At 40.5% G+C, this 27,802-nt stretch overlaps 2 protein-coding genes and 1 pseudogene across 4 annotated transcripts in view; all 3 read right to left on the bottom strand.

Moving 5' to 3' along the window:
• The window catches only part of ANAPC4 (anaphase promoting complex subunit 4), a 41,365-nt gene extending 25,031 nt beyond the window's left edge, over positions 1-16,334 (bottom strand). For both annotated transcript variants that reach the window (XM_012472435.3, XM_012472439.2), the window contains exons 1-11: positions 16,254-16,334; positions 16,042-16,180; positions 13,174-13,279; positions 10,618-10,750; positions 5,399-5,473; positions 5,238-5,264; positions 5,099-5,143; positions 4,080-4,164; positions 3,276-3,380; positions 1,882-1,965; positions 422-508 (exon numbers count right to left, since the gene is read on the bottom strand). In XM_012472435.3, the coding sequence (XP_012327858.2) occupies positions 422-508; positions 1,882-1,965; positions 3,276-3,380; positions 4,080-4,164; positions 5,099-5,143; positions 5,238-5,264; positions 5,399-5,473; positions 10,618-10,750; positions 13,174-13,279; positions 16,042-16,170 (876 nt within the window). In that variant the 5' untranslated portion in view covers positions 16,171-16,180; positions 16,254-16,334. The remainder of the gene's footprint in view (positions 1-421; positions 509-1,881; positions 1,966-3,275; positions 3,381-4,079; positions 4,165-5,098; positions 5,144-5,237; positions 5,265-5,398; positions 5,474-10,617; positions 10,751-13,173; positions 13,280-16,041; positions 16,181-16,253) is intronic.
• A 3,748-nt stretch (positions 16,335-20,082) lies between these two features.
• Positions 20,083-20,201, bottom strand: LOC135272145 (5S ribosomal RNA; annotated as a pseudogene).
• Positions 20,202-25,067: 4,866 nt separating this feature from the next.
• The window catches only part of ZCCHC4 (zinc finger CCHC-type containing 4), a 67,169-nt gene continuing 64,434 nt past the window's right edge, over positions 25,068-27,802 (bottom strand). Inside the window, exon 13 of one of the 2 annotated variants that reach the window (XM_012472446.3) lies at positions 25,068-26,407. In XM_012472446.3, the coding sequence (XP_012327869.2) occupies positions 26,272-26,407 (136 nt within the window). In that variant the 3' untranslated portion in view covers positions 25,068-26,271. The remainder of the gene's footprint in view (positions 26,408-27,802) is intronic. The other variant, XM_012472448.3, reaches the window with a different exon arrangement.

Raw genomic sequence — 27,802 nt, 5'->3', positions numbered from 1 at the left:
AGAAAGAAAGAAAGGAAAAAAAAAATTGTGATATATATATTTACTAAATTATAAGCATATTTATTCAAAATTACAGGAACATGACTCCCTTTCCTTGCCTTAAACTTCCATCAAATCCATAAAGTGATCATCTGAACATCAGTGACTAGAAGACAGCCAGTCAGTTGTTCTAACACCTGCCCTTATTGCCCAAGCCCCACCAGCTCCACTTCACAATCCTGTCTCCACCTAAGCTGTACCAATGGGAAAAGAGCCCCTTTTGGAAATCTGAGAAAACAGTTTGAAGTTAGACTAAGCCATTTGAAAGAAATCACAATCTTAGCCTTGTATGAATCCAACTGATTTTTCTCATGTACCTCAAAGTAAATATACACATCAAGCATTCCTTAACTCTCTCCATGAGAAACTTTAGCTGCTTTACCTGCACAAACTTGGTGAGACGAGAATCCATCTGCATTAGTATTTCTTCCCATGCTTCACACATACATGTTAGTGACAAATTTATATACTATTAGCAAAAAAGAAAAAAAATTGAAATAGCAAAAAATATTTAAACCAACTTGCTATCTAAATATGTGCTTATGATCAAGTGTCTCAATGAATTTATTTTCAATCACTCTTTTACTTGTATTTATTTATTTATTGAGACAGAGTCTTGCTCTGTTGTCTTGGCTGGAGTGCAGTGGCGCCATCTCAGCTCACTGCAACCTCTACATGCTGGGTTCAAGCTGCCTCAGCCTCCCGAGTAGCTGGCATTACAGGCATGCACCACCATGCCGAGCTAATTTTTGTATTTTTAGTAGAGACGGGCTTCACCATGTTGGCCAGGCTGGTCTCGAACTCCTGGCCTCAAGTGATCTGCCCACCTGAGCCTCCCAAAGTGCTGGGATTACAGGTGCGTGCCACCATGCCCAGCCTCAATCACTCTTTTAACTCAGTTAAGATGGAGAAAAAGACTATAGCTTGCTTATCGCTTAACAATGAAACATTCCACTGATTCTTAGAATTTCATAATAAAACATTCTTAAATTAAGTTTTTATCTGGTAAAACAAATATCCCCAAGCTTTTTATAGAAGACATGTCTTATGTATGCTAACTGTCAAAATGCTGGTTTGGTCAACTAACTATTCAATTTTCAAATAGGATCCTTAAAAAAATACTGATCTCTAGAAACCTTTATTATCAAATAAATTAATGACTGTGATAGAATGAAAAAATATAGTCACAATTTTTTGTAGCTCCTCCAGTCACATGTAGAATTAATTTCTTCAGCCCTTGAGTCTCACTTTGACAAACAGAATGCAGCAGAAATAACGCTGTCGACTCCAGGGCCTCAACAGTCTTTGTATGCTTCCACTTGCACCCTCAATGCCCCGTTACCACCACCATGTGGACAAGCCTGTGCTGGCCTGCTGGAGTATGAAGGATGTGTAGTAGAGACAAGGCCATCACAGCCAAGGGACACATCAGCTGGCATGACCAAGTCTAGTCACCCAAACCTCTTGGCTAAGCCTAGCCTAAATCACCAACCTAGAGAACTGGGAGCTAATTTGGGGTGGGTTTATTATAAACAAATGTAAACTCATGTGAAGACTGTTTTTCCTACAATATTTTACATTACCAATGGTATTTTATTTATGGGACTATTTTAAAGATTTAAACTATTTTTTCCTTTTATTTTGGAGGTGGAAAATAGGGTGTGGTGGAAGTAGATTCTCAATTAAATGTTCTTTTCCTGCTTTAATGGACCTTATAAGATTATCTATCAGACTAGATGCCCCTACTTCAGACAGCTTTACCAAACAATATTTTGAAGTTTTTTACTTACAGAACTTTAGAAGCCAAAAAATATTCACATAAAACAAGCTCTAAATAAATACCTGTAAAAGAGCTGAAATATGAGTAAACTTTCTGGCCATCCGAGTTACTTCAGGTAAGAAAGAGTACAACAGATTGGTTTCAAGCTATAAAATCAAAAGAGTAAAGTGAGTCACCATCAGACGCACTTGCTGCAAAGTCTGTAATTTAAAGAGTGTAGGTTAAACTACGTATCACAAAGACTATGTCAGAATTCTGCCCTCTTTGAGCATTAACGGTTTGGAAACTAACAGCACACAGCCTTAGGATTTCCTAACCTATGCATGACCATACACAAATCACTCTCTCTGGGTCATCAACCCCTTCTGTGTAGACAGAATAAATGTAATATAATCTATTTTGCAACAGTGTTACAAAGAAATTTTTAAATCACAAATATATGCGAAAACTTAAGGGAAATAGAAGGAATTAAAGGCTACTGATAAATATTGGGAAAATATCTATCAATGATATATGAATTGTAATAAATTTGTCATTAAAAATTATCTGTTATAAACTTCGCAGTAGTAGTGAATCATTTTATTAGAACTCCAATGCAATCCTGGTGATCACAGTGCCACATAACCTTAAGATGATGAGCAAATATAAACAATCATTACTATAGTGAACAGTAAGTCAAGAGTTCTCTGATGCTTTGAATACAAAGAGAATGTTAGAAGGCATCACACACATTGCATCTTGCATCTTTTTTGTTCTACTTTTGTTTGAGAGTTCACAAATACTTAAGTGGCTGGGACATTTAAGACGAAAATTTTGAGATTTCTTGGCAAGGCTATGATCTAAATACTCTATGAGAGCCCTATTAGTTTCCTCGATCTACAATGCAAACAGCACACAATGAAGTATTTTCCCAATATTAAGTGATCGTTTTACACAAGACGCAATGTGCTAGTTAAGAGCACAGACTGTGGAGCCAGACTGCCTAGCATCACCTTCCAATCCTGTGACATCAAGCAAGTTTCAAAGTATTTGTGTAACCATGTACTTACCTAAAAAATGGGGATAATAACAGTAACTGCCTATTAGGATGCTGTGAAGATTCAAATGAATTGTTCTGAAGCACTCAGTAGTTGGCACACGTTAAACAATCAGTAAATATTAGGCTTTATTATCAGGGACAGAGTCCTAAGCAAACATTTGGTACAAAGCCAAACTGGAATAGCAACCAATTAATATAGTCATTAACAGACCATCAAAACACTTTCTATTAAAACTATATTGGAGTATGGGGAGAATAATATGGCATTCACTATAATAACAATATATATAGGATTTAGAAATTCCAAGTAGATTATTTTGTATTATTATAATGATTATTACAATACAGTGAGATGTGGATAAAAACCTATAAAACCTATTAAATACATATTTACTGTTATCAAGTTCCAATACCCACCTGAAAGTATGAAACTTCTGAAGCACCACTGGTAGAGACTTCTGTGACCACGGATAATGATTTCAAATCGCTTGATAAACATAATGCAAGACAAGTACCAGCAATCTGTAAAAGAGTCAAATCCCTTAGTGTATTTAATATCATTGCTAGGTTGAATCTGATTATAATGCAGAAAGCAAAAATTCAGAGCTTCAGAAAGCAGAAACATATACTCCAGGCTCCAGCCACACACATGTAGCAGATGAAGGTAGGTGTCTGTCTGCATGGACTCTTCTAGTTAGGAGGCCACAAAAACAATGTGGTTTCCTGATCCCTACCCATCAAAAGTCTCAAATCAAGTGCTGGAGAACCAACATATTCCACAGAGCCTACAATATTTTCTACCCCTTTTGGGAGTGGTAAGAGTCAGACGAAAAAGCGATGGAGAAGACTGAGCATAGCAACTCAGTGGATTCAGTACTAGATTTAAGAATGCTTCTGAAGACTTACATTCCAATCACATTTGAAGCTCTTTTACATCTCAGGCTAGAAAAACATTAAATCATAACCAAGTGCATCATTAATTTTTCTGTTAAAGAAAAAAAAAACTTGACTAATTCCACAAATAGCTCCCAATCTTTATAGACATATCACAATTATTTTATCTTAGTAAGAAAATTATTCTCTGAACATTTAAGAACAAATAATTCCAATAATCAAAACTGAAAAAAAAACCTAGTGCTTTATTCTTTTTCCATAAGTTAAGTATCTAGTATATGCTAAGAGAAACAATTTAGAAATAGAAAATTTTAAAGAAAAACTTACCCCTGTGACTCGAGCAATTTTAAACATTCCATAAGCATAAAGCTCAATAAATCCAGAGCTTCCTCCAAGGACAAGAATATTAAGCCTAATTAAAAATAATGCAACAAGCTGAGAACCAATCAACAACACAGATGATTGCATTCTTAAACCAAGATATAATTATTACTGCTTTCATATAATCTACATGTCGAAGCTCCCCTGCAGAGGGAAGTGAAACATCAAATCCACTAACACTCAATATTCTATCAGATCAGGCTTATTTCTTTTTTTCAAAGAACACCATAAATTTCCTCTAGCCTAAAAAAATCAGCTTACAATAAAATAAGATTATTTTAATAACAACTATATTTATGCACGCTCAATAACAAAACAATCCTTTTACCAACTAATACAAAGTGCCATCAGTTTTATCATGGCTATGATGCTGAATATGTTAAATGGGCTTAAAGAACATGAATACTTACATTTTAGAAACTCTAGTTTACGTCTTATTAAAACAAACATATGTACATCATATAATTATCAAAACTTGATAAAATGAAAGGCCATACAATAAAAACAATAATAGGTATTAAGGTCTATATATTGTTTGAAGGTATTATCGTCAACAGTAGGGCTGGGTGCAGTGGCTCACGCCTGTAATCCCAGACTTTGGGAGGCCGAGGCAGGTGGATCACCTGAAGTCGAAAGTTTGAGACCGGTCTAGCCAACATGGTGAAATCCCTTCTCTACTAAAAACAAAAAAATTAGCTGGGCATGCTGGCATGCACCTGTAATCCCAGCTACTCAGGAGGCTGAGGCAGGAGAATCGCTTAAGCCCAGGAAGTGGAGGTTGTAGTGAGCCGAGATCACGCCACTGCACTCTAGCCCGAGTGACAAGAGTGAAACTCCGTCTCAAAAACAAAAAATGAAATAAAATGGCAAATAAAGTATTTTGCTCCTGAAGCTACTGAAAATTGCCTCAATTATGAAATAACTTTAAGAAGTCAGACTTATTTAAGATATCTGTTAAGACTTACCTGACGTCTCCCAAAAGCTTAATAATTTCATCAGAATTTTCTTCACTAAAATATAAAAAGAGTCATCTTTTAATTCTATCTTTCAAATGATAACAGATTATCTAACTTGAAAACAAAACAAAACAAAAGCATATCTTACCTAAATATTTTTGAGGTGTTGCTATAGCTAGAAGGAAACAGAGATTAGGATAAAAAATATACATGGCAAAAATACATTTTTTAAAATGTATCTGAAAATTGTTCCAGTGCTAAAAGCAGAAGAAAGAGAAACGTGCAAGAAAAGAAACCAGTGATACTTACTTTTTTGGCAGTGTAGGTAGTTTAGGTAAGAGAAGATTTGATTCATCCTCAGCATTATAAAATGATGTGAGAACACTAAAAAGGAAAGAATAAAAGCATTATAAAAACACCAAAGATTTTACTTCTCTTACCATTAAAAATGCTAATTTTTAAAAAAGATACCCAGAGTTTTACAACATTATCAAGTAAATAGATGCCACAAATACTATACAGCTGTAGTCAGTATAACAGTCCCAAATGAGAAATTGAAAAGTAGGAATTTCTTTGTTATTTTAGGGGAAAAAAAAAATCCTGCACACTTTACATTTAGAGAAATGAATATTAATAAACACTTTTTTTAGCATATGAAATGCATTCATATGTACTCAGACATTGAGAATTTATGATTTCTTAACTCTCATTTAAGAACTCACACTAAACATGACTACTAAGTGTAATTTTAAAGAATAATGCAATTACCCTATCTTTTTGTTTTTTGAGACAGGGTCTCACTCTGTCACCCAGACCAGAGGGCAGTGGTGTGATCATGGTTCACTGCAGCCTCCACTTCCTAGGCTAAGGCCATCCTCCTGCCTCTACCTCCTGAGTAGCTGGGACTACAGGTGCAAGCCACCACATCCAGCTAATATTTTTCATTTTCTTTTTTTGTAAAGATGGGGATCTCACTATGTTGCCCAGGTTGGTCTGAAACTCCTGGTCTCAAGCAATCCTCCTGCCTCAGCCTCCCAAAGTGCAGAATCGTAGGCATGAACCACTGCGTACAGACTACTGTATGATTTAATTATTGGTTCTATGACTTATATACACTTGAGGATTTGATAATCCAAAGGTATATGAGACTACACCATGCCTTTTGAAATAGTTTTATTTACTCCCTTTTCCTTCTCAATTCTAACTCCAAATAAGGTTGGAAATAAATGAGTGAGCAAGTAAAACGTGGTGATTTAACAAGTATTTTTTCCTACCTTAACAAAAAGTAGCTGTCTTGAGAGACCTTGGAATCTCCACATAACATTTCTAAACTGTTAGTAGAAAGCATATCGGGAATACACATAGCAGATAACTAGGCTGGAATAGGAATTACATGGTACGCTCTGATCCTCTAACCTTCTACAAATTCACATAACCATTTGTAATCCTTCATTATCTGATGATGGATTTGTCACTCTGGTTTATCTACAGTGAATTTCAAACCCCAGGCCAAACCCTTGTCATCCAATTCTTTCAGGCCTCCCTTAGGAAAACTGTCAACTAATATTCAGAATTTACAAATCCATTTGATATTAATTTAGTGTAACTTAATTAGAAAGGAAAAGCTAATGGAAAAAAGTATATTTCCCCAAAAAAGAAAAACAATTTTTGTTTTCAGTACTAGCCAAACCCACTGCTTCCTCCGGCCTTCTTCACTGCAACCCTGGTGAATTACTTGACTATTCAGATTAAGGCAGAATTGTTTTTATGAAACAAGGAAAGTATCAGGACCATGGACAAAGAAAAAAACCTGTCCAGCATCAGAACAGAATGTCCAACTTAGCAGTTTTCATACTCTAAGAATATTTACTGAGACACAAAACAGTTTCAGGTGATATAAATGGTGAAATGGAAATTAACGTATTAATTAATACAATTTTAAAATTACTGATGGCAAATGGAGATTGTTTTCCATTTCACCATTTATCTCGTCTGGAGCTTCGTTTTTTTTTTTGTCTCAGTAACTATTTTAGGAGTATGAAATGATTAGAAAGAAGAGAAAACTCTTAGCTATTCGGTATTACCACTCCAGTAAGAAAATACAGGCATATCTCCTTCGACTGTGCTTCCTTCTATCCTGCTTCCCAGATACTGCATTTTTCACAAAAGTTTGTGGCAACCCTGTGTCAAGCAAGTCTATCAGCCAAGCAAGTCTACTGGAGTCCTTTTTCCAGAAACCATATGCTCACGTCATGCCTCTGTGTCACATTTTGAAATATTTGCAATATTTCAAATTTTTTCATTATTATAGTACCTGTTACAGTGATTTGAGATCAGTTATCTTTGATGTTACCGTTGTAAATGTTTTGAGGGTGCCACAAACCATGGCCATATAAAATGGTGAGCTTTGGCTGGTGTGGTGGCTCACACCTGTAATCCCGGCTTTGGGAAGCTGAGGTGGGCGAATCACTTGAGGAGAGGAGTTCGAGACCAGCCTGGCCAACATGGTGAATCCCTGTCTCTACTAAAAATATAAAAATTAGCCAGGCGTGGTGGTGCACACCTATAATTCCAGCTACTTGGGAGGCTGAGGAAGGAGAATCACTTGAACCCTGTAGGCATAGGCTGCAGTGAGCTGAGACTGCGCCACTGCACTGCACTCTGGCCTGGGTGACAGAATGAAACTGTGTCTCAAAAAATAAATAAGGCCAAGTGCAGTGGTTCATGCCTCTAATCCCAGCACTTTGGGAGGCCAAGGTGGGCAGATCACCTGAGGTTGGGGGTTCGAGACCAGCCTGACCAACATGGAGAAACCCCATCTCTACTAAAAATATATAATTAGCTGGGTGTGGTGGCACACGTCTGTAATCCCAGCTATTCGGGAGGCTGAAGCAGGAGAATCTCTTGAATCCAGGAGGGGGAGGTTGCGGTGGGCTAAGATCCCGCCATTGCACTACAGCCTGGACAAGAGCAAAACTCCATCTCAAAATAAATTAATTAATTAAATAAAAATAAATAAAATTTTTTTAAAATGGTGAGCTTCATTGATAAATGTGTGTGTTCTGACTGCTCTACTGACTGGCCATTCCCTTTCCCACTTCCTTTGCTCAGGCCTCCCTACTCCTTGAAACACAGCAATATTGAAACCAGGCCAGTTAATATCCCTACAATGACCTCTAAGTGTTCAACTGTCTCACTTTAAATCAGAAGCTAGAAATGATTAGGCTTAGTGAGGAAGGCATGTCAAAAGCCAAGATTAGGCCAAAAGCTAGGCCTCTTTTGCCAGTCTGCCAAGTTGTGAATGCAATGGAAAAGTTCTTAAAGGAAATTAAAAGTGCTGCTCCAGTGATTACACAAATAATAAGAACGTGAAACAGCCTTATTGCTGATATGGAGAAAGTTTTAGTGATCTGGACAGACGATCAAACCAGCCACAACATTCTGTTAAGCCAAAGACTAAGCTACAGTAAGGCCCCAACTCTCTTCAATTCTATGAAAGTGCTGAGAGGAAGCTGCAACAAGATCCAGCTAAATCGCTGATGAAGGTGGTTACACTAAACAACAGATTTTCAATGGAGAAGAAACGGCCTTTTATTGGAAGAAGATGCCATGGAGGATTATGTATATATATAAGCTAGTCAAATATTGCACCATCTAGGACGTTCATAGCTAGAGAGGAGTCAATGCCTGGCTTCAAAGCTTCAAAAGATAAGCTAATTCTCTTATTAGGGGTTAACATAGCTGGTAACTATGAATCCAAAACTCATTTACCATTCTGAAATCCTATGGCCCTTGAGAATTATGCTAAATCTATCCCATCTGTGTTCTATAAATGGAACAAGAAAGCCTAGATGACAGCATATCTGTTTACAGCATAGTTTACTAAATGCTTTAATCCACTGCTGAGGCCTACTTGCTTCGAAAAAAGATCCCTTTCAAAATATTACTGCTTATTCATGACTGGTCACCCAAGAGCTCTGACAGAGATATATATAAGATGTTGTTTTCATGCCTGTTAACACAAAAATCCATTCTGCATTACATGGGTCAAGCGGTAATTTCAACTGTCAAATCTTTTTTTTTTTTTTTTTTTTTGAGACAGGTCACTGTGTCACCCAGGCTGGAGTGCAGTGGTCCTGTTATAGCTGACTGCAGCCTCAACCTCCTCAGGGTTCGGTGATCCTCCCACCTCAGCCTCCTGAGTAGCTAGGACTACAGCTACCACATCTGGCTAGTATTTAAGAAAGGGTTTTACCATGTTGCCCAGGCTAGTATTGAACTCCTGGGCTCAAGTGATCTGCCCACCTTGGGCAGATCCCACTTTGGGATCTCCCTTCCAAAGTGCTGGGATCACAGGCATGAGCCGCCGTGCCTGGCCACCTTTCAAGGCTTATTATTTCAGAAAAACATTTCATAAAGCTAGAGCTGCCATAGATAGTGATCCCTCTGATGGATCTGGGCAAAGAAAATTGAGAACCTTCTAGAAAGGATTCATCATTCTGGATACCATTAAGAACATTCATAATTCATGAGAAGTCAAAATATCAACATTAACAGGGGTTTGCAAGAAGCTGATTCCAACTTCCATGGATGACTTTGAGAGATTCAAGACTTCACTGGAGGAAATGACTGCAGATGTGGTAGAAACAGCAAGAGAACTAGAATTAGACATTGAGTCTGAAGGTGGGCCTGAATTGCTGCAATCTCATGACAAAACCTGAATGGATAAGGAGTTGCTTCTTAGGGATGAGCAAATAAAGTGGTTTGTTAAGATGGAATTTAGTCCTGGTAAACATGCTATGAGCAATGTTGAAATGAGAAAGGATTTAGAACATTCCATAAACTTGGTTGATAAAGCAGCAACAGAGTTGGAGAGCGCTGACTCCAATTTTGAAAGAAGTTCTACCTTGGGTAAAATGCTATCAAACAGCATCCCATGCCACAGAGAAATCTTTCATAAAAGAAAGAGTCAATTGATGCGACAAATTCCACTGCTGTTGATGTTAAGAAATTGCCACAGCCACCCTAACCTTCAGCTGCCACCTCCCTGATCAGTCAGCAGCCATCAACACCAAGGCAAGACCCTCCACTTTCAGTGAGATGACAGCTTACTAAAAGTTCAGATGAGCATTTGCATTTTTTAGTAATAGTAATAAAGTACATTTTAATTAAGGTACATACTTTTTTTTAGACATGTTACTGCACACTTAAATGTACTATAGCATAGTATAAACATAACTTTTATATGCACTAAGAAACCAAGAAATTCAAATGACTTGCTTTTATCGCAATGTTCACTTTATTGCAGTGGTCTGGAACCAAGCCCACAATCTCTGAAGTATGCCTATAGAGGTTTATCAGAAGGAAAAAAAAATCTAGGAAACCATTAAAAAATTTCATCTTGCTAAAGTTAAACCAAAATTTAAATGCAATGCACACACACTCAATACTCAGATACTCCTAAGTTTCCATTTTAAACAATAAAAATCTCATGAATATCCTATGACTACATAAGTTTTTCTAATTACCTGCTTTCTACAGTCACTTCCATCCAATGCATACAGGAAACTGGAGCCTCCACAGAAAAAGAATGTAAGCTCTCAGGTTTTTCTACATCACATAAAATAATTTTCTTGGTATCAGCAAGAGCAAAGGCCAAAACTAAAACAAGAAAAAGCAATCAGAATAAATTAGTGTAAGATTTCAGAGAAATAAATGGGTATTTCACCTATTGCCTAGTTTTAATCTTAAGTGCATCTTAATCATGGCAACTTTTGACCTAAACATCCTTCGATATTTTAACTGAAAAAAGAGGTATCTGCATATATTGTAGTTATGTTATTATCTAAGCTTATTTTCAAGTGCTCAAACTTTATAGGTGATCTACTACTTTTTCATGTAACACACTTAACATCTTACACATCAAAGATTTCAGACTAAAACCCTGTAGTCAAGCAGAAAATACAGAAGAGGCTTCAACAAATAATTACATCCTAACGTATGTCTAAAAGGTAAACAGTGATTCCATCTGCTTTGTTCTTGGAAGGCTTTGTATTCCTCCTTTATGTTTCTAAACCATGGTGGTAAACGAGGCCATTCAACACAGATAAATCTTCCTTTGAGTGTGGCTAAATTTTCTAGTACGATTTCTCTACGCAAGTCATTGTTTCTTCCTAACATGTGTAATTTAAGAATTTCCAAAAAGAGGGCAGTGAGTTTCACTGCATATCACCATCACATGCAACTTTGCCAGATGTGAACCAATCCAGCCTTCCTTCTTAAAAACAATTTAAAACAAACTTGAAAAGATCATTATCTAACAAAAAACATATTTTACTATCCAAAAACATGAGACTTTTAAAAATTTAATACAACTACTTAAATATATTTTAATGCACACTGACTTACATGATTTATCTTTGAGATTCCATGTTTTTGAATTATTTAGTGCAAGATCTCAAAACTTTACTTGCAAAAGTCCTCTAAACTTACACATATTCTACATATGCTCCAAGCAAAATGACTACAGAATGAGCACAGAATTTTTAAAACACTTCCGAAAATTCCATTTTGGGAGTTAATCTAAGGGAGCTACTGGCAAAGTTCTTCCCGGTGTTTAGAATGTTTATACAGCATTGCTTATAAAAGCCAAAAACTGAAAACCATCTAAATATCCACCAAGGGAGACTAGGTTTGGTAAATTACAATATATAAATATAATGGGTTAGTTTGCAGTCATTTAACATTAATGTGGTAAATCTATCCACATTGACATGGGAAAAAGTGAGTGGGGGAAAAAAAAAAGAAAAAGCTAAGCAACAAAATGGCATGCACCAGATGACCTTTTTTTTGATAAAACTATATATAGGTCTCTACAAGTATATACTTTATCAGGAAATGTTGGAAAAGATGTTCACCAAAACAGAAACAATTGTCATCTCTAAGTGATTTGCTTTCAGGGAATTCTTAAGTACATATTTATATTTATCTATAGACAAAAATAAAGCAATGAGGGCCAGGTGCAGAGGTTCACACCTGTAATCCCCATACTCTAGCAGGTAGGCAAATGATTGAGGCCAAGAGTTCGAGACTAACCTGGCCAAAACAGTGAAACCCTGGCTCTACCAAAAAATACAAAAATTAACTGGGTATGATGGTGCACGCCTGTAGTCGCAGTTACTGCTTGAACCCGGGAAGCAGAGGTTGCAGTGAACCGAGTTCGCACCACTGCACTGCACTCCAGCAAGGGCGACAGTGAGACCCTGTCTCAAAAAAAAAAAAGCAACAAGGAGCAAATATTTTACAAAAACAATCCATTTTTCTTAAAGCACCAATAAAATGTTTAAGTATTTTATATTTATCTACAGAAAAATTAAGCAAAGAACACATATTTTACAAAAACAATTCACTTTTTTCTTAAAATACCCATGACACAGATGAACTTTAAGCTGTAGGATTTACAGCATTTTACTTCACTGATTATATGCATACAACAGCTCCAATAAGGACGGTCATTGTAAAAATATCACATGGAAGAGGAGAGTTCTATCACCAGAGCCATAAAAGGCTATAACATAGGAGGGGACCAGAAGAAAGATCACATAGAAATGGAAGGTATGAAGTCAAAGCTCATAGTCCCCCTGGGGAGGCAAACATACATGCACCAAGGGAATACGAGCCACACATTTCGTGCTAAAATCCATTGTGAAAGAAAAAGGCCATGATGGCCTTGAACTGACTGACTGGAGAGTGGCAGGTGCTGCCTGGGCCAAACAACACAGGCCAAGATGACAGCGGAAAGAACAAAACCAAAATATTTTGTACATTCCATCGGATTTCACTTCAGAGTTATCTTTGCCAAGAAACCAGATTTTATTTAAGAGATATCTTTGCCAAGAAACAAGATAGCAGAATTAATCTGAGTTCTATAAAAATATTTTAAGGCATGTTTTTAAAAAAAGGCCCCAACTGGTACTTATAATTCTAATGTATACTAAGAACAATAAATCCTTCCTGAAAACAGAATTCCTTTACAGAATACTCTTTGTGAAAATAAAAATATATTTTTGTAATATTATCATTACGTTTGCCATCTGGTCTCCACGCCAGACAGGTCACTTCCTTTCCTGTATTTTCATTTGGTGGAAAACTCCAAACTCGATGAAAACTTGCAAGTCGATGAAGTAACACCTAAGACAAAGCAGATATAACGGCAGGAAATAAAAAAAATCCATTTCCAAAAATAAAATACACCTAGATCCCTACTAAAAACTTTTTTTAAATTAGTAACTCAAAAGTATAGTTAGCTATCAGAAAAATAGAAAAAGACAACAGTGTCTGAAAGAACACAAAGTATTTTAAAATAAATGGGTGAAACAAGGTCTAATTTAACCCAGTACCTAACACATCTTCCCATCTTTTATATCAACGGGAGACTTACCTTTTAGAAAGAAGAAGGCTGTCCAAGATAACAACCAAAAAAGAAATAAAGGAACACAAACATCACTAAAAAGGTAGCTAGCTGTAATATAGTCAAATACTAAGCTTGGAATTAGACCACGTGGCATCTAATTTCAGTTGTGTCACTCACTAGCCATGGATCTTAGACAAATCACTTAACCATTCTAAATCTCCACTTCCACACCAGTAAATTCCCACCTTGGAAGGTCAAAATGTTGCCCAAGAGCTCTAAGACTGATCCTGTTGCAGCTTCTATACAACCATTGACAGTAAGGAAGAAAAGGCCTCACAACTGCACATGCTCCTAGAAGACCCCTCCCGATCTCCATCGACTCCACACTCAGCTTCACCACCATGCCCTACCTTACCTCACAGCACCCTTCACTCCTGGTAACATCATCTCTCCGACTTGACCCTCTCTTTTCTGAAACCATTCCCGCCATTCCTTACTTCTGAAACCCGTCCTCTGTGCTTTCTGTAGCTCATGGTCAGATGTCATCATGAAATTAAAATCTTCATACTTTTATCGGAAATGTGCCTCTCATCAGAGGACATGGCTTCCCTGCAGCCTTCCTAGGTGGTGACCATTTTGTATCCCACAGACCCTGTACTGTTCCTCTTGGGCTAGGAGATGAAGCAGGTGTCTTCCCTGATGCTCAATGCCATTTCTTCTCTTCTTGAAAATCTCCTAACTTTGAATCACATGCAGTCAGACCATACCACCTACTCTCCCATTAATTGCAGTCCTCTACAGATCCCTAGGCCATTTCCCTCATTCCTTGAAGATCTGCACACCTGGCTCGCTCATGCTTTCTAACAGCACACTCATCCTCATTTTTGGTGATTTCAAGAGTTATATGTCCTGGCTTTTCAGCTGTCAACAACCTCACCTCCAGTGATCACATCTTCTACTGCACTCAGGCACTCCCGGGGTCACACCCCCAGCCTGGTCATTACCAACAACTGCAGGGCCACCAAAATCTCCATTTCAAATTTCCCACCTTCCATCCACCACCTCTCTTCCAGCTCATCTCTGCAACACTCAACTCCAATTCTTTGACCTCACCAGAATATACAATCTATTGATTCTACCCCCTAGTCACTGTTCCTCTCCCTACACCTGCCCTCACTTACCTCCTTAACCAGGTTAGAACCCAAAGTTCATCAACACAATCACTCCCCTTGCACATAACTTCAACTCTTTCATCTTTCTCTTGCTAAACAACAATCCTGGTTAAACCCAACTGTACCTGCACCCACACAGCCAAACAGAATGGAGACACAACCTCATTCAACCAGTGTCTCTCAAATAAGAACACTGATCTTGTGGTGCTCTTAACACTGACTGACAATCCTATTTAGGTTTCCCAAGTCCACCTGCCTTGTTAGCTTTTTCAGACCTCTTCTTTCTCCTCAAGCTTGCAATATTCTCTTCTCCATCTTCACCCACAGAAAATTCCCTTGCTTCTTCCTTCACTGAGAAATGGATGTAACAGTGCCCACTATCATGCCTACCCACCTGATCGCACAGATGTGCCTGCTTTCTACCTTCCCTCCTACTCCTGTGGCTGTACCACCTGCTGTTCTCTAGAGCCACGACAGAGTTCCAAAGCATCCCGGCAGAGGAGGGAGACTAGATTTCATGGAGGGCCCTGAAAAATTAGACATCAATACCCTGGCGACTGGGTCATGGTAGATAACATGGTGCTGTAGTCTGCAGGGTGCTAAGATTTCCTTACCGCCTAGTTTCCAAACTTAACTCTACGCAACTCTCACTTGGCCAGATAACGCTCAAGCCAGAGGCGGAAAGATGCACAGGTGAAGGTTTCCTTACAAAACGGCTGTTGGGTACAACAGGTTTATACTCGATGAAGTTTAATGTGAACTAGAAATGCTGACAAAACCCATGTACGTTCTGTCTGGAATCCAATGATGCATCCTTTCCTTGTCCAATTTAAAGGTATTTTTTAGTGGAAGTTGGTTATCCAACCCGTAGTATAAAACGTGGACAAGAGACTACAGATTCTTAAATATATATTCTGGGTCAGCTACACGCATAGTCTTGCAACTAAAGTTCGAAAATAACTCTTCCTTCTGCTATTAAAACTGTAAGCAACCTTAGGGCAGGCCCTGAATCTACCACTATGTCTAGCTCATGGGTGGCACATCGTGGGCTTTTAAAAAAGTTCATTTAACTAATAAAGCGAAGAGTGAAGAAGACTTGGGGATGCAGGATTGCCTGATGGTGTTAAGCTGTGTGAAAACTGTTACTTTAGCCATAAAAGTACCGAAAATGGCAGACACCACCTTTCGCATATTACTTAAAGTTTACTGCCGTCCTGGGAGGCAGGGAAGGGGTAGCAGGTGGCCCGCCATGTCTGTAGAAGGGAAAACTGAGGCTCCGGCTGCCTGTGGCCCGAATGAACAGGCTCGGTGTTTTTGGGTCCCCAGCGGGCAGACCCAGCCCAGGCGGGCTCCACTGGCTCACTTACCTCGCCCGCTGTGTTGGCCAAAGCAATGAGATCCCGCTTGGGAGACCAGACCAGGAAAATAATCTCCTGCGGGAGCTGCTTCTCTCCCACCACCCGGAAGGACGGGAAACAGGTCGGAAAACGCAACATGGGGACGGCCCTGCAACGACACCCCAGTCAGAGGCCGGCAGGAGCTCCCGGCCCTCCGCGAGGAGCCCCGACCGCTGCGGTACCTGCAAGAGTCCCCACCGGCGACCTACACTGCCCCAGCGGCCTCTCCCCTCCCTCTGCCGGCCGCGCGCCGCAGCCTCCAGACGCCCCGCCCTGCCGCTGTCGCGCGCTCCAGGCACTTCCGGCTCCGGGACTGCCTCGCGAGAGGAGAAGGCGGGGCGGGGAGGGCACCGGGCCTGGCGAGGCGAGAGCCAGACGGGGCGGACAAGGACAAGGCGCGTGGGCGGGGCAGGGAGCAGCGAGGGGCGGGGCGAGGTGGGGGTAGACTGGGGCCCTTGGGAGGGGCACGGAGCAGGGAGGGGCGGAGCGAGGGGAGGGTGGGGCACGTGGGCGGGGCAGGGAATGGCGAGGGGCGGGGCGTGAGGGAGGGTGGGGCACGTGGGCGGGGCGTGAGGGAGGGTGGGGCACGTGGGCGGGGCAGGGAGCCCCGAGGGGAGCGGAGAGGGAGAAGCAGAGCGGTGGTACCAGCTGCGGGTGGGAGCGCTGGGCACTGGGAAGTGGAAAGCTGCACGCGGATTTTTTGGTAACGCGTGTGTGCACACGTGTGGGCACGCTTGCATAATTTTCCAGTTTTCCCAGAAATTCGCTGCTGTGTTTGAAGGGACGGTAGGGGTGTAGGGGAAAGGCTTCAGCGACAATGGGGAGATGAAAAAGAATATGAACTTTAGGTTCTGATCAGCTGGAGCCTCCTCTGACAGACTCCAAACAAGTAGTTCTCATGTCATTCCTGGTGGCTCAGTATAGAATTTTAAAAGTTCACCTGTCCAAGCAGCACCCCAAACCAATTAAAAGAGAATTAACTCTGGATGGGCCCAGTATTTACTAAAACTCTTTGGGTGATTCCAGTTTGAAGAGGGAAGAGAGGCCTGCCCTAAAACCTCCCTAACAGGCAAATAATACTGTGACTCCTCATCCCATTTAACCCTCACAACTTATTGGTAATTGCAGCCCCATCATAACGAATGAGGACTGTGGGCTCACACACGATTTCTTCTATAGCTTCTTGGGCATTTACCATGTGGAAGAACTGGGGCTACACGAATGCATGGGATGGGTTTTGCCCAGAAGGCTCACAGGCCCGCCTGGCAGTCTTGGAAATCAGAACTCATCTGATGTTGCTTTATATAGGACACATTTAAATGAGTCAACATGTTCACAGTTCCCACAGCTATGACCTCCCTGAGAGAATGTGACAATGTCATCCTAGGGTTCTTAAAATCTGTTGGAAATAAATGTTCGGTGCTGCAAAGAAAAATTAGCACTGAGACAAAGGATTTTTCAGCAATACAATTTTTACTTCCTGGACGGCAGGAAGGGTACTCTCACTAGCTGTCATGCCATGAGAATACAATGAACAAAGGAAAGCACACAAATTTATCCCTTATGCATTTGGGGTCATCCTTACTGCTGTGTCTGATCTTCATTAGCTGGAGCCAGACCTCACAATCTAAACTAAAACCCGATTGGCTAACAACTTAAAACTTTTCTAAACAGGTAAAAGCAATGGAGAGCTGGGATATGCCTGGTTCAGCACAGATATCTTGGTTAAAGTACAAGAACATAGAATATACTACTTGCCTGTAAGCATGGCATGTTTAACAACTATGTAGGATAGGGTTTAACAAAGAGTTATTAGCACACTTATTCTTTAATAAGCAAGGAAACTTTAAAAAGGAACTTTTCTACTTCCCACAGACCTATGGTAGAAAGTCATCTACTTTTCACTACCTTTCACTTGTTCAATGGAGAAAGAGGCCTCAGTGTGGATAACCCCCCACGTAGGCACCGAGGAAGGAGAGCTAAGCAAAATCCTGGCACAATTAAGATCTGAAGAATATCTCAGTTTATAGTGTTACTACTCAGTTATTTCTTTATATAATCCTCTATATATAATCATATATATGTTCATAGAATGTGTGCCTAAAGAATATCTCACCACTCAGTTATTTCCATATACATATATATATATAACTATATCTTAGTTCATAATCGGAGGAATGCCTGGAGTAGACACGGTACAGAGCATGAATTAAGGAATAAGCAGCTTATAGTCAGAGGAATGTCTGGAGCAGACAGTGCAGAGCATGATTTAAGGGAAAAACAGTTATACCAGGACAAGAATCCATGGCCCAGGCAGCAGCGTTCAGTATCATAAAGATACCCACTGTATGGCAGGCTTGGAGCAAGAGCCACTCCTCCTGATAAAGGAATTGTAGGACCTTGCGTCTTCTTGTGGAAGGCTGCCCTCAGACCGGCAATCCCTTGAGCATCCGTGGGCTCAAAACCCCTCCGGATAATCATACCTTGGTGACTATGAACTTTGTTAGCTCTTGTTACTGTGCTGCCCAAAAAGCATCTTCCTATAGAACTCATTGGAAGCTGCCAACAGGTGGCGGTAACCCTGACAGCTCTGTCACTGCTGTGTGACTCAAAGCATCCTCCTATAAATCTTCTTAGAAGTAACTTGCCCGTAGATAGAGGTATTGCACACTGTACCCTCTTCACTGCGCGTGGCCCACCTTCATGCCTCAGTGACCTAATGGGGGTGGACCCCTTACTGCACACGGCCCTTGCTATGCACTGTCCACCTCCTAGCCTAGGTGACCTAATGAGGATGGACCCCTTGTTTTATTGCTCATGACCCTATCACTATCCTTAAAGATGACTTCACTCACTGCCCTGCCTCCTAACCTATACACAATAAATACTGACACTTCTGGACATTTGGGGCCTCACCTGACTCCACTTATAGGTGGCGTGGCCCCCCTGAGCCCAGCTGCATTTTCCTTGTACTTCTGTGTCCTGTCTCTTTATTGTTGGATCCTGCGCCTCAGCACAGCATAAGGGACACACCATGACCCTGTGGGGCCCTCAACCCTACACTGCAGGACCTTTAACTTCCAACAAGCCTCCTCTTCTTGACCTCTGTCTGGATCTGGCCCCTGGGAAGTAGACGATGGAGGGAGATTAATTCATTCAGTGTCAAGTAACTAATTTGTGCCAGCCACTGTTCTCAACCCTTGACTTCCTCTCAGGGGCTTTGCAACCCTTGCCTTTGCCACAAACAACTTAGCATGTCCCCCTAACTCTTCCAGAATCAACATTTCTAAGGTGAAAATGCACTTGCCTGTGTTTTTCACAAAATGCATTTTCAGGTGTTGTTTTGGGGCAGTTATAACAGATCATCTGGTGGGGATCCAGTATCTATGCACTTTACATTCTTATGGAAATTGAATGTCCATTTTCCTGGAACTTACCTGAATACAAACACCCATACAACTCGTGAAAATGGCTGTTCCCAGAGGCATAAACACTGTACTGCAAAGGACAGAGTATAACCACCTGCACAGGAAGTTTTCACAGAATATGAATTTCCTAAGCCTTACCACAAAGGAAACAGCACAGGTGTGGAGTTCCAGGTGTGGGCAGGAAACAGCAGAGTTATATGCTGCTATAGACCAGGGGCGTCCAATCTTTTGGCTTCCCACATTAGAAGAATTGGCTTGGGCCACACATAGAATACACTAACACTAATGACAGCTGATGAACTAAAAAAAAAAAAAAAAAAAAAAAAAAAAAAAAAAAAAAAAAAAATCACAAAAAAAATCTTATAATGTTTTAAGAAAGTTTACGAATTTGTGTTGAGCTGCATTCAAAGCCGTCCTGGGCTGCAGGCTGCGAGTTAGACAAGCTTGTTGTAGCCCCCTCATGTGTGTTGGTAGGCAGTGGCAGCAGGGATCATTCGTGGAAATGATCCAAAGTAGCTGTAGACAGGAAATATTAACACAGTGTTTCCAGCCTTTTATTTTTATTTATTTATTTTTTAAATAAAGCCTACAGCACCCAGTATTCTCAGATGGTCTCCCATCCAAGTACTAACCAGGCCCGACCCTGCTTAGCTTCCGAGATCAGACAAGCTCAGGTGTGTTCAGGGTGGTAGGGCTGTAGACTTCCAGCCTTTTCTCTTTCCCATTGCCCCATAAAGATTTTTGCTTTACCTACTCTGTTTGCCTCCTCCATCCTTAGGAAAATATTGCTTTGTCAAACTGGCTCATTTATGCATTTGTGACACAGAATAAAGAGGAAAAGGGAAGAAGGCTCAGGGACCAGGCATCAGTGCTTTTTAAGGAGGCAAAGGCAGGAGAAATAAATACTTAAGCATGTTCATTATAAGGTTATTAACAAAAGTGAAAAAAATGCAAACAACCTAGATGTCCCATTATAAATTTTTAAAAATATATATCTATCCTAAAGAATACTATGCAGACATAAATCAATGTACACAATATACTTTCAAAAAAGTATGAGTCACAAAACAGTATGTACTTAAAATTCCATTTTTGTGAGGGAAATCTTAGCATGTGTCTGTATACCTATTTATGCAAGAACCTATCTTTGGAAGGGTAGACAGGAAAGTTGTAACAGTGGTTATCTCTGGGTAGTATCTCTGGGTGGTAGGGTTAGAGATGATTTTATTTTTCCTTGATTTACTGTAAAGTTAACGGGCAGCAACCTTTGTTTTCCTCTGTCTTCTCTAAGCACATACAATGTTTGGGCTGACTTCCTCTAGTGTTCTCCCACTCCTCCTCTCCACATTTGTAGATGTCAGAAACAATTGCTTGTTCCTCGGTGCCAAAAAGAAGAACTAGTGATCAGACTAAGATTTTCTCAGCAAGGCAATTTACCTCTATAGAAGCATGCATCTCACCAATGGAGCAATGGCAAGAGCACACTTGAACAAGGGAGGGGGGGTTTTTATCCCTGATGCAGGTAGCCCCTACTGCTGTATCATTCCCCCTTTGGCTAGGGTCGGACCACATAGTCTAAGCTAATTCCAATTGGCCATTTTAAAGGGAGGAGGGGTATGAGCCAGAGTGGTGGGGTGAGCAGTTTCGCGGAAAGGATGGTTATGGAACAGGTAACTTAAGGTGACTCAGATCAGAGCAGGTGACCAGGGGTGGCTCAGGTCAAAGCAGGTGACCAGGGGAACAGATGTGGACTACTGATTAGAACTGGCAGGAAAGTTGTTTACTGAAACTTGAGGCAATGGGGTGAAGAGAACAAGGAAGTTAAACTTTAAAATGGAGAACAAAGAATAAGAGAGCTGAACATACTGACATACTGATTCTTTGAAGAGAAACTTGGAGCTCAGTGTATTTAACACAGATGAAGAAACTGGCCCATCTATTCAGGCCTACCATCTTAGAGATCACGAGCTGTTTCACCTCTTCTGGTCTCCAGTGGTATCAAGCAACTAAACCAGGGACCTTGTAACTGTCCTACCAAAGACAGTTGGGATAAAACTCAACCCTTCCGAGCTCTGAGATCTTGTTGCTCTATTTGTCTCATCTTGCTGAGTTAACACTTATACCAAATTGCCTGAAATCAAATAGCAGAGATCTTATCTCCACTTTATTGCAATGACCTTCTTAGCTGACCCTCAAGTAATTTCAACCCAGATGTTCATGGTCCATTTAAAATCACATCAAAGAGTAAAACTGGATTTTCCTTTAGATTTTGTGGAAGCTGTCCTACCTAGGCAGCTCTAAGTGTATCCACTTCTTACATAGCGTGGTTAAGGTGTGAGGCATAAAGCGGCATAATAAATGGCATTTCCATTCACTCAGTTGGTATTTACAAGCACCTGCTACCCAGAGGGTGAAGAAATGTGTTAGCCTGGCTGCCTGCTTCCCATTAACTGAGGTCACAGGTGATGCAGCTGGTAATCTCTATCACCATAGGTAAGGCACAGTTCTCGTGCCTAGTAAGTGAACACAATGATGTCCACAGGCACTGCCATCAGTGAGCTTCTAATCTGTACGGGGCTAAACAAGTACACAAAGTCATTCTTATACAGGGCATGATTTAAGTGCCATAAAAGTAGTATAAAAATCACACACAGGCCGGGCACGGTGGCTCATGCCTGTAATCTCAGCACTTTGGGAGGCCAAGGCAGGTAAATCACCCGAGGTTAAGAGTTCGAGACCAGCCTGGCTAACATGGCAAAACACCATCTCTACTAAAAATACAAAAATGAGCAGGGTGTGGTGGCACACATCTGTAATCCCAGCTACTCAGGAGTCTGAGGCAGGAGAATCGCTTGAACCTGGGAGGTGGAGGTTGCAGTGAGCAGTGAGCCGAGATTGTGCCATTGCACTCCAGCCTAGGTGACAGAGACTCCCTTTAAAACAACAACAACAACAATACACAAACACATTTTTATTTCTCTGGCAACAGATGTACTACTCCACTGGAGAGACCAACGGGGACATTGTGAATGCAGTGGCAGCAGACCAAGACACTTTGTAGGTTGCGATTTTATGTTTCAAGATTAGTGAAACTTCTCCCTAGCATTTTGCAGATTACTTTGAAGGGGCCTTGCAGATAAGGCTACTAATCTTCCTCACACAGCACATCCCCACATTTAAAACCTGTGTCAGGGTGGTCCTCATATTGACTCTAAGTCCCTCCCAATACAAATATTTTTCTTTTTCCGTCCTTAGAAGAAACATTAAAGAGCAGATCCAGTCCATATTTCAGGCATGCCTACCACTTAAAAGCCTCCAGAAAATTCCATTCTTACATCAATTTCTCTTTTGAGATGAAGTTTTGCTCTTGTTGCCCAGCCTGGAGTGCAATGGCACCATCTCAGCTCACCACAACGTCTGCCTCCCAAGTTCAAGGGATTCTTCTGCCTCAGCTTCCCAAGTAGCTGGGATTACAGGCATGCACCACCATGCCCGGCTAATATTGTATTTTTAGTAGAGACAGGGTTTCTTCATGTTAGTCAGGCGGGTCTTGAATTCCCGAGCTCAGGTGATCCGCCCACCTTGGCCTCCCAAAGTGCTGGGTTTACAGGCATGAGCAACCGTGCCCGGCTACATCAAATTTTTATTGAGCACCAACAAGGCACAGTATACACAAGAGTGGATGACATGGGTTTCTTAATATCAGTATATTAAGAAACCTAAATCTTTGAGAGAAATAATATCTGTACAAATAATCACAGAATATGTGAAACTGCCTTAAATGTGGCATAGAATGCTAAGGGGCCAAAGAAGGTTTCTGTATCAGTGACTTGTGGAAGATTCCCAAAAGAGAATGGACTGGCCATGTGGGGGGACATATTCCAAGCAGAAAGAACAGTATCGGATGAAAAGAATGGGGCATATGGAGAAATCAACTAGTCTAGGAACTAGACTAAGATAGGAACAAACATGAAATCTAATCATTGAGGGCCTACAAAAAGACTACATAGCTCATTAAATTTCATAATATAAGAAAGATGAAATTTAGCTGTAATTATTTACTAAAAATGTCCTTTTAAAAGCTTAGAAAATGTTATCTGTCAGATTTCAGGGATTTTCTTCTATTGCTGTTTTGAGTACGTATCTTAATATTCAAATATGCAGATTTCTATTAAGAACAAATGACCTCATCCCACTTCATATTCTACCTCCCAGAGATACATTTTTATAGACTACCAATTAGTTTATTCTCTAACAAAGGAACAGAGATTAAGTTCTTAAAATCAGTATTAATTGAATGTAAGTATAAAATCATCAAATTTCCTATTTTTAACTTTCTAAGACAGTAACAAAGTTTTAAAGTACATTATTCCTGGTTGGGTGTGGTGGGTCATGCCTGCAATTCCAGCACTTTGGAAGGCCAAGGCAGACAGATCACCAGAGATGAGGAGTTTGAGACTAGCCTGGCCAACATGGCGAAACTCTGTCTCTACTAAAAATACAAAAATTAGCCAGGCGTGGTGGTGGGCACCTGTAATCCCAGCTACTTGGGAGGCTGAGGCATAAGAATCGCTTGAACCCGGGAGGTGGAGGTTGCAGTAAACCAAGATTGTGCATTCCAGCCTGGCTGACAGAGCAAGACTCTGCCTCAAATTAAATAAGTACATTATTCCTGATTATAACTAAGACTATTTCCTCAATTCTAAGATGTCCTTTTTTTTTTTTGCACTTCAGTATTTCTGAAATCAGATAATCTAAAAATTAATATGTATAATTAATGAAGTATTGTTTTTCTCCCCCTGAAAAGCTATGATAAAATCAATGTTGTGTTTGACAATTGATGATATTTTAAAATTAAGGAAATCTAGTGATGAGAATAGCTGTTGGCCTTCAGAACTCAATTCTTCAGTAGCCATAGTCCCTCAGGTGTCTTAGTTTCAGAGATTTCAATAGATTTTACCATGGAATGGTGAACACCATAAAGTCAGGCAATGTCTGCTTGAATCAGAGAGGGGAACTCTCACAATGGCTTTACGTTCGTATCTCACCCAGTCACCTCCAAATGTGCCCCTCCTATCATAGCACTCCATGTAACAAAGGGGAGAAGAGCTTTCTGATGCTTATGAAGTCCAGGGGTATAACTCATCTTTTGATGTCAACTGATGTACACCACTGCCACACTGATCTGGGCCACGCTTGAGTATTCTACACCAGGCATCAGCCCTAACTTACCTAGAATTTAAATACCAGATGGAGTGCAGTTCCTCCACCCTTACTCACAGGCCTCTGACTAACCCCAAGCAAAGATGCCTTCAAATCTGCTTTATAGCATTGTTTAGAAACAAGAGAAAAGTCCCTATGCAAATATAAGTCATTCAAAACAATTCAGTCTTAAGGAGGTAATAACTAGCGGAGAAATGGGGAGATGAACTGTTTGTTCTGGGAGTTCAAACTACTGCCTTCAGTGCTGTGCTACTGGGCCAAAAGATAATTACCACTAGACCTCAGTAACAATCTTCATTGTTAACATAACTCACCAATGACAGAGGAGAACTGAGAGCCAAGCACTTGGGTCTCATTTAATTTAATCACAAAACAAACCTCAGGCATAGCTGTTATTCTCCCATTATAATAATGAAGAAACCGGGGCTTTTGGGGAGTGAGTGACCTGGCCAAGACCACACAGTCAGGAAATGTAAGGGTAGGAATGAGGAGTTTAATTACCAAACTATCCTGCCTTCTGCTGCTAACTACTTCACAAAGAGAGAAACTTATTGCATCAGTTAAAAGACACTGGAATGACAGAGCAAGTCATATTTCTAAACATTTCATTCATTCAACAAACATTTAAGTGATTCTAGACCATCAAAGGACAACTGCACAAAGTACCTGGAAAACAAATATTTAGTAATAATGTAATTATAATTACAATCTCTATATACAGTGCCTTTGTAAAAATTCTTTCCATCATCTTCAGATTCAGTCTAAAAACAATTGTGCACTGTACTTTTCTTTTCACATGGGGTTTAAACTATTGTTTCATATTTAACATAAAATAATTCTCCTATTTAAATTAACATACTTTTATGTTCAATGTAAACAAACCTCATACGTTTTCACTTTCATTTTCTTCTGACATCTTCTGCAAAAGAATGCTGTCTGCTCATTTTTTGGATAAAAGAGGCTAGAATAATGTGACTGGGGCTGGGCGTAGTGGCTCATGCCTGTAATCCCAGCACTTTGGCAGGCCAAGGCAGGCGGATCACTTGAGGCCAGGAGTTTGAGACCAGCCTGGCCAATATGGTGAAACCTTGTCTCCACTAAAAATACAAAAATTGGCCAGGCGTGCTGGTGTGTGCCTATAATCCCAGCTACTCAGGAGGCTAAGGCAGGAGAATCGCTTGAAGCCGGGAGGCAGAGGTTGCGGTGAGCTGAGATCTTGCCATTGCACTCCAGCCTGGACGACAGAGCAAGACTCCATTTCAAAAATAAATAAATAAATAAAAATAGAATAATGTGACTGGGAGAGACTTAAAGTGAGGAAAAACGAGCATCGAAAGAACTAGTAAACCAGCTGAAGATGGACCAACTCCCCAAGTCTCCAGAGAGGCAGATAAGGGACTGCAAGCCAGCAAATGCCACCTGCCTGTTATCTAGCTCAGAAAGGTGCACACCTCTGAAAGCAGCTGAATTTAAGTCCAGTGTGGCACTTTCAGAAAATGGCATCAAAGGTTGGACTATAAATCTTTCTTATTCTCAAGTCACTGGACATTTAAGAGCAAAGATATTGATGGGCTCTTTCCCTCCTTTTCTTTCTCCTTGTAGCAGATGTATGATTCATGGATTGTCCTTTCGTGGTCTCCATTTTCATGTTATTACTTTTTCTTTGCTTCTGCTTTCTGACAGCCCTGGAAAACAAGGTGCTAAATTATTTCACAGAATGAGCACAGTGAATTATGTAATTATGTTGAAGTTTAATTAACTAGCTAACCAAATAAGAAAATAGAAGAAGGGAAAGCATCTAGTGTATTGCAAGCATAAATCCTCAGTCTCCTAACCATAACAACAAGGAAACAGTCAGAGGCCTGACCAAGCAAAATGTTTGAGAAAAAAAAAATTTTCTTTAAAAGACAGTTACTACGAATTTAGAATAAGCTGGTCGGGGCAAACTCACCACAGAGGTAAATGCAAAGCAGGTGAGTTTGAATTTTTTTTTTTTTTTTTTTTTGGGATGGAGTTCACTCTGTTGCCCAGGCTGGAGTGCACTGGTGAGATCTCAGCTCACCACAACTTCCACCTCCCAGGTTCAAGCGATTCTCCTGCCTCAGCCTCCTGAGTAGCTGGGACTACAGGCATGAGCCACCATGCCCAGCTAATTTTTGTATTTTTAGTAGAAATGGGGTTTCACTATGTTGGCCAGGTTAGTCTCGAACTCCTGACCTCGTGATCCACCCACCTCGGCCTCCCAAAGTGCTGGGATTACAGGCGTGAGCCACCGTGCCCAGCCGAGCATGATTTTTTTTTTAAAAAAAGCGTTTAGTACATCTGTACTGCTCAACACAGCACTTCAATCTCCAAATCCTTGAATTCTGTTTTTTAGAAGGGCTGATATATGGGGCAGTTAGCAGAGGCAGGAAAATGAAACAGCACAATGGAAAAAACTGACAAGCCTTGAAAGGGCCCATTTCCTAAGTCCTGCAGATTTTCCTTTCCTCAGCAGATCAAAAGTCCTGACAAGTGCCACACAGGGTATAAGCATTTTGTGGTCCTTAACTTGAAGATTAGCTTCAAAATAAACAAGCTGGAACTCACCCTCTAAAAACACTGAACCACACCAGACAAAACAGATTCTTCATTTCTGGTGTTCTCCAAAGTAAGTTACAGGCGACTTGTGGCTGAGAAGATTACAAGCCCATCCATTCACTTTCTCCAAGCTAGGAGAATCATACCACTCATCATATCAAGAACCAAGGAACAGGCCGGAGCTATAGCATTGGCAAACCTGGAATCTTCCCCTGATTACCCAGCAATATCAATTGTTAGGTTCACCTCTCATAAGTTTCTCCATAGAAAAGCTTATTCTTGATCTTGCCAGGAGAAAACCTGGGAGAAGAGCTTCATAAACAGTGCATACCCTAATGGGTTCAATTTATGCCTCACTTTTTGTTTACTCAGCATATATGTTAGCTGTTGAGAATACAAAAATGAATAGGCATAACTGTTGACTTCAAGGAGCTGGGAGACAGAGATAAAGGCGATGATCACCCCCTCCTCTCCACCCTTACTTTTTTTAGGCAAAGATA

The sequence above is a fragment of the Aotus nancymaae genome, unplaced genomic scaffold (assembly GCF_030222135.1).
Source record: "Aotus nancymaae isolate 86718 unplaced genomic scaffold, 86718_ANA_hifiasm-v0.15.2.pri h1tg000006l, whole genome shotgun sequence".
Classification (NCBI taxonomy): domain Eukaryota; kingdom Metazoa; phylum Chordata; class Mammalia; order Primates; family Aotidae; genus Aotus; species Aotus nancymaae.
This window is presented reverse-complemented; position numbering and strand designations above follow the sequence as displayed.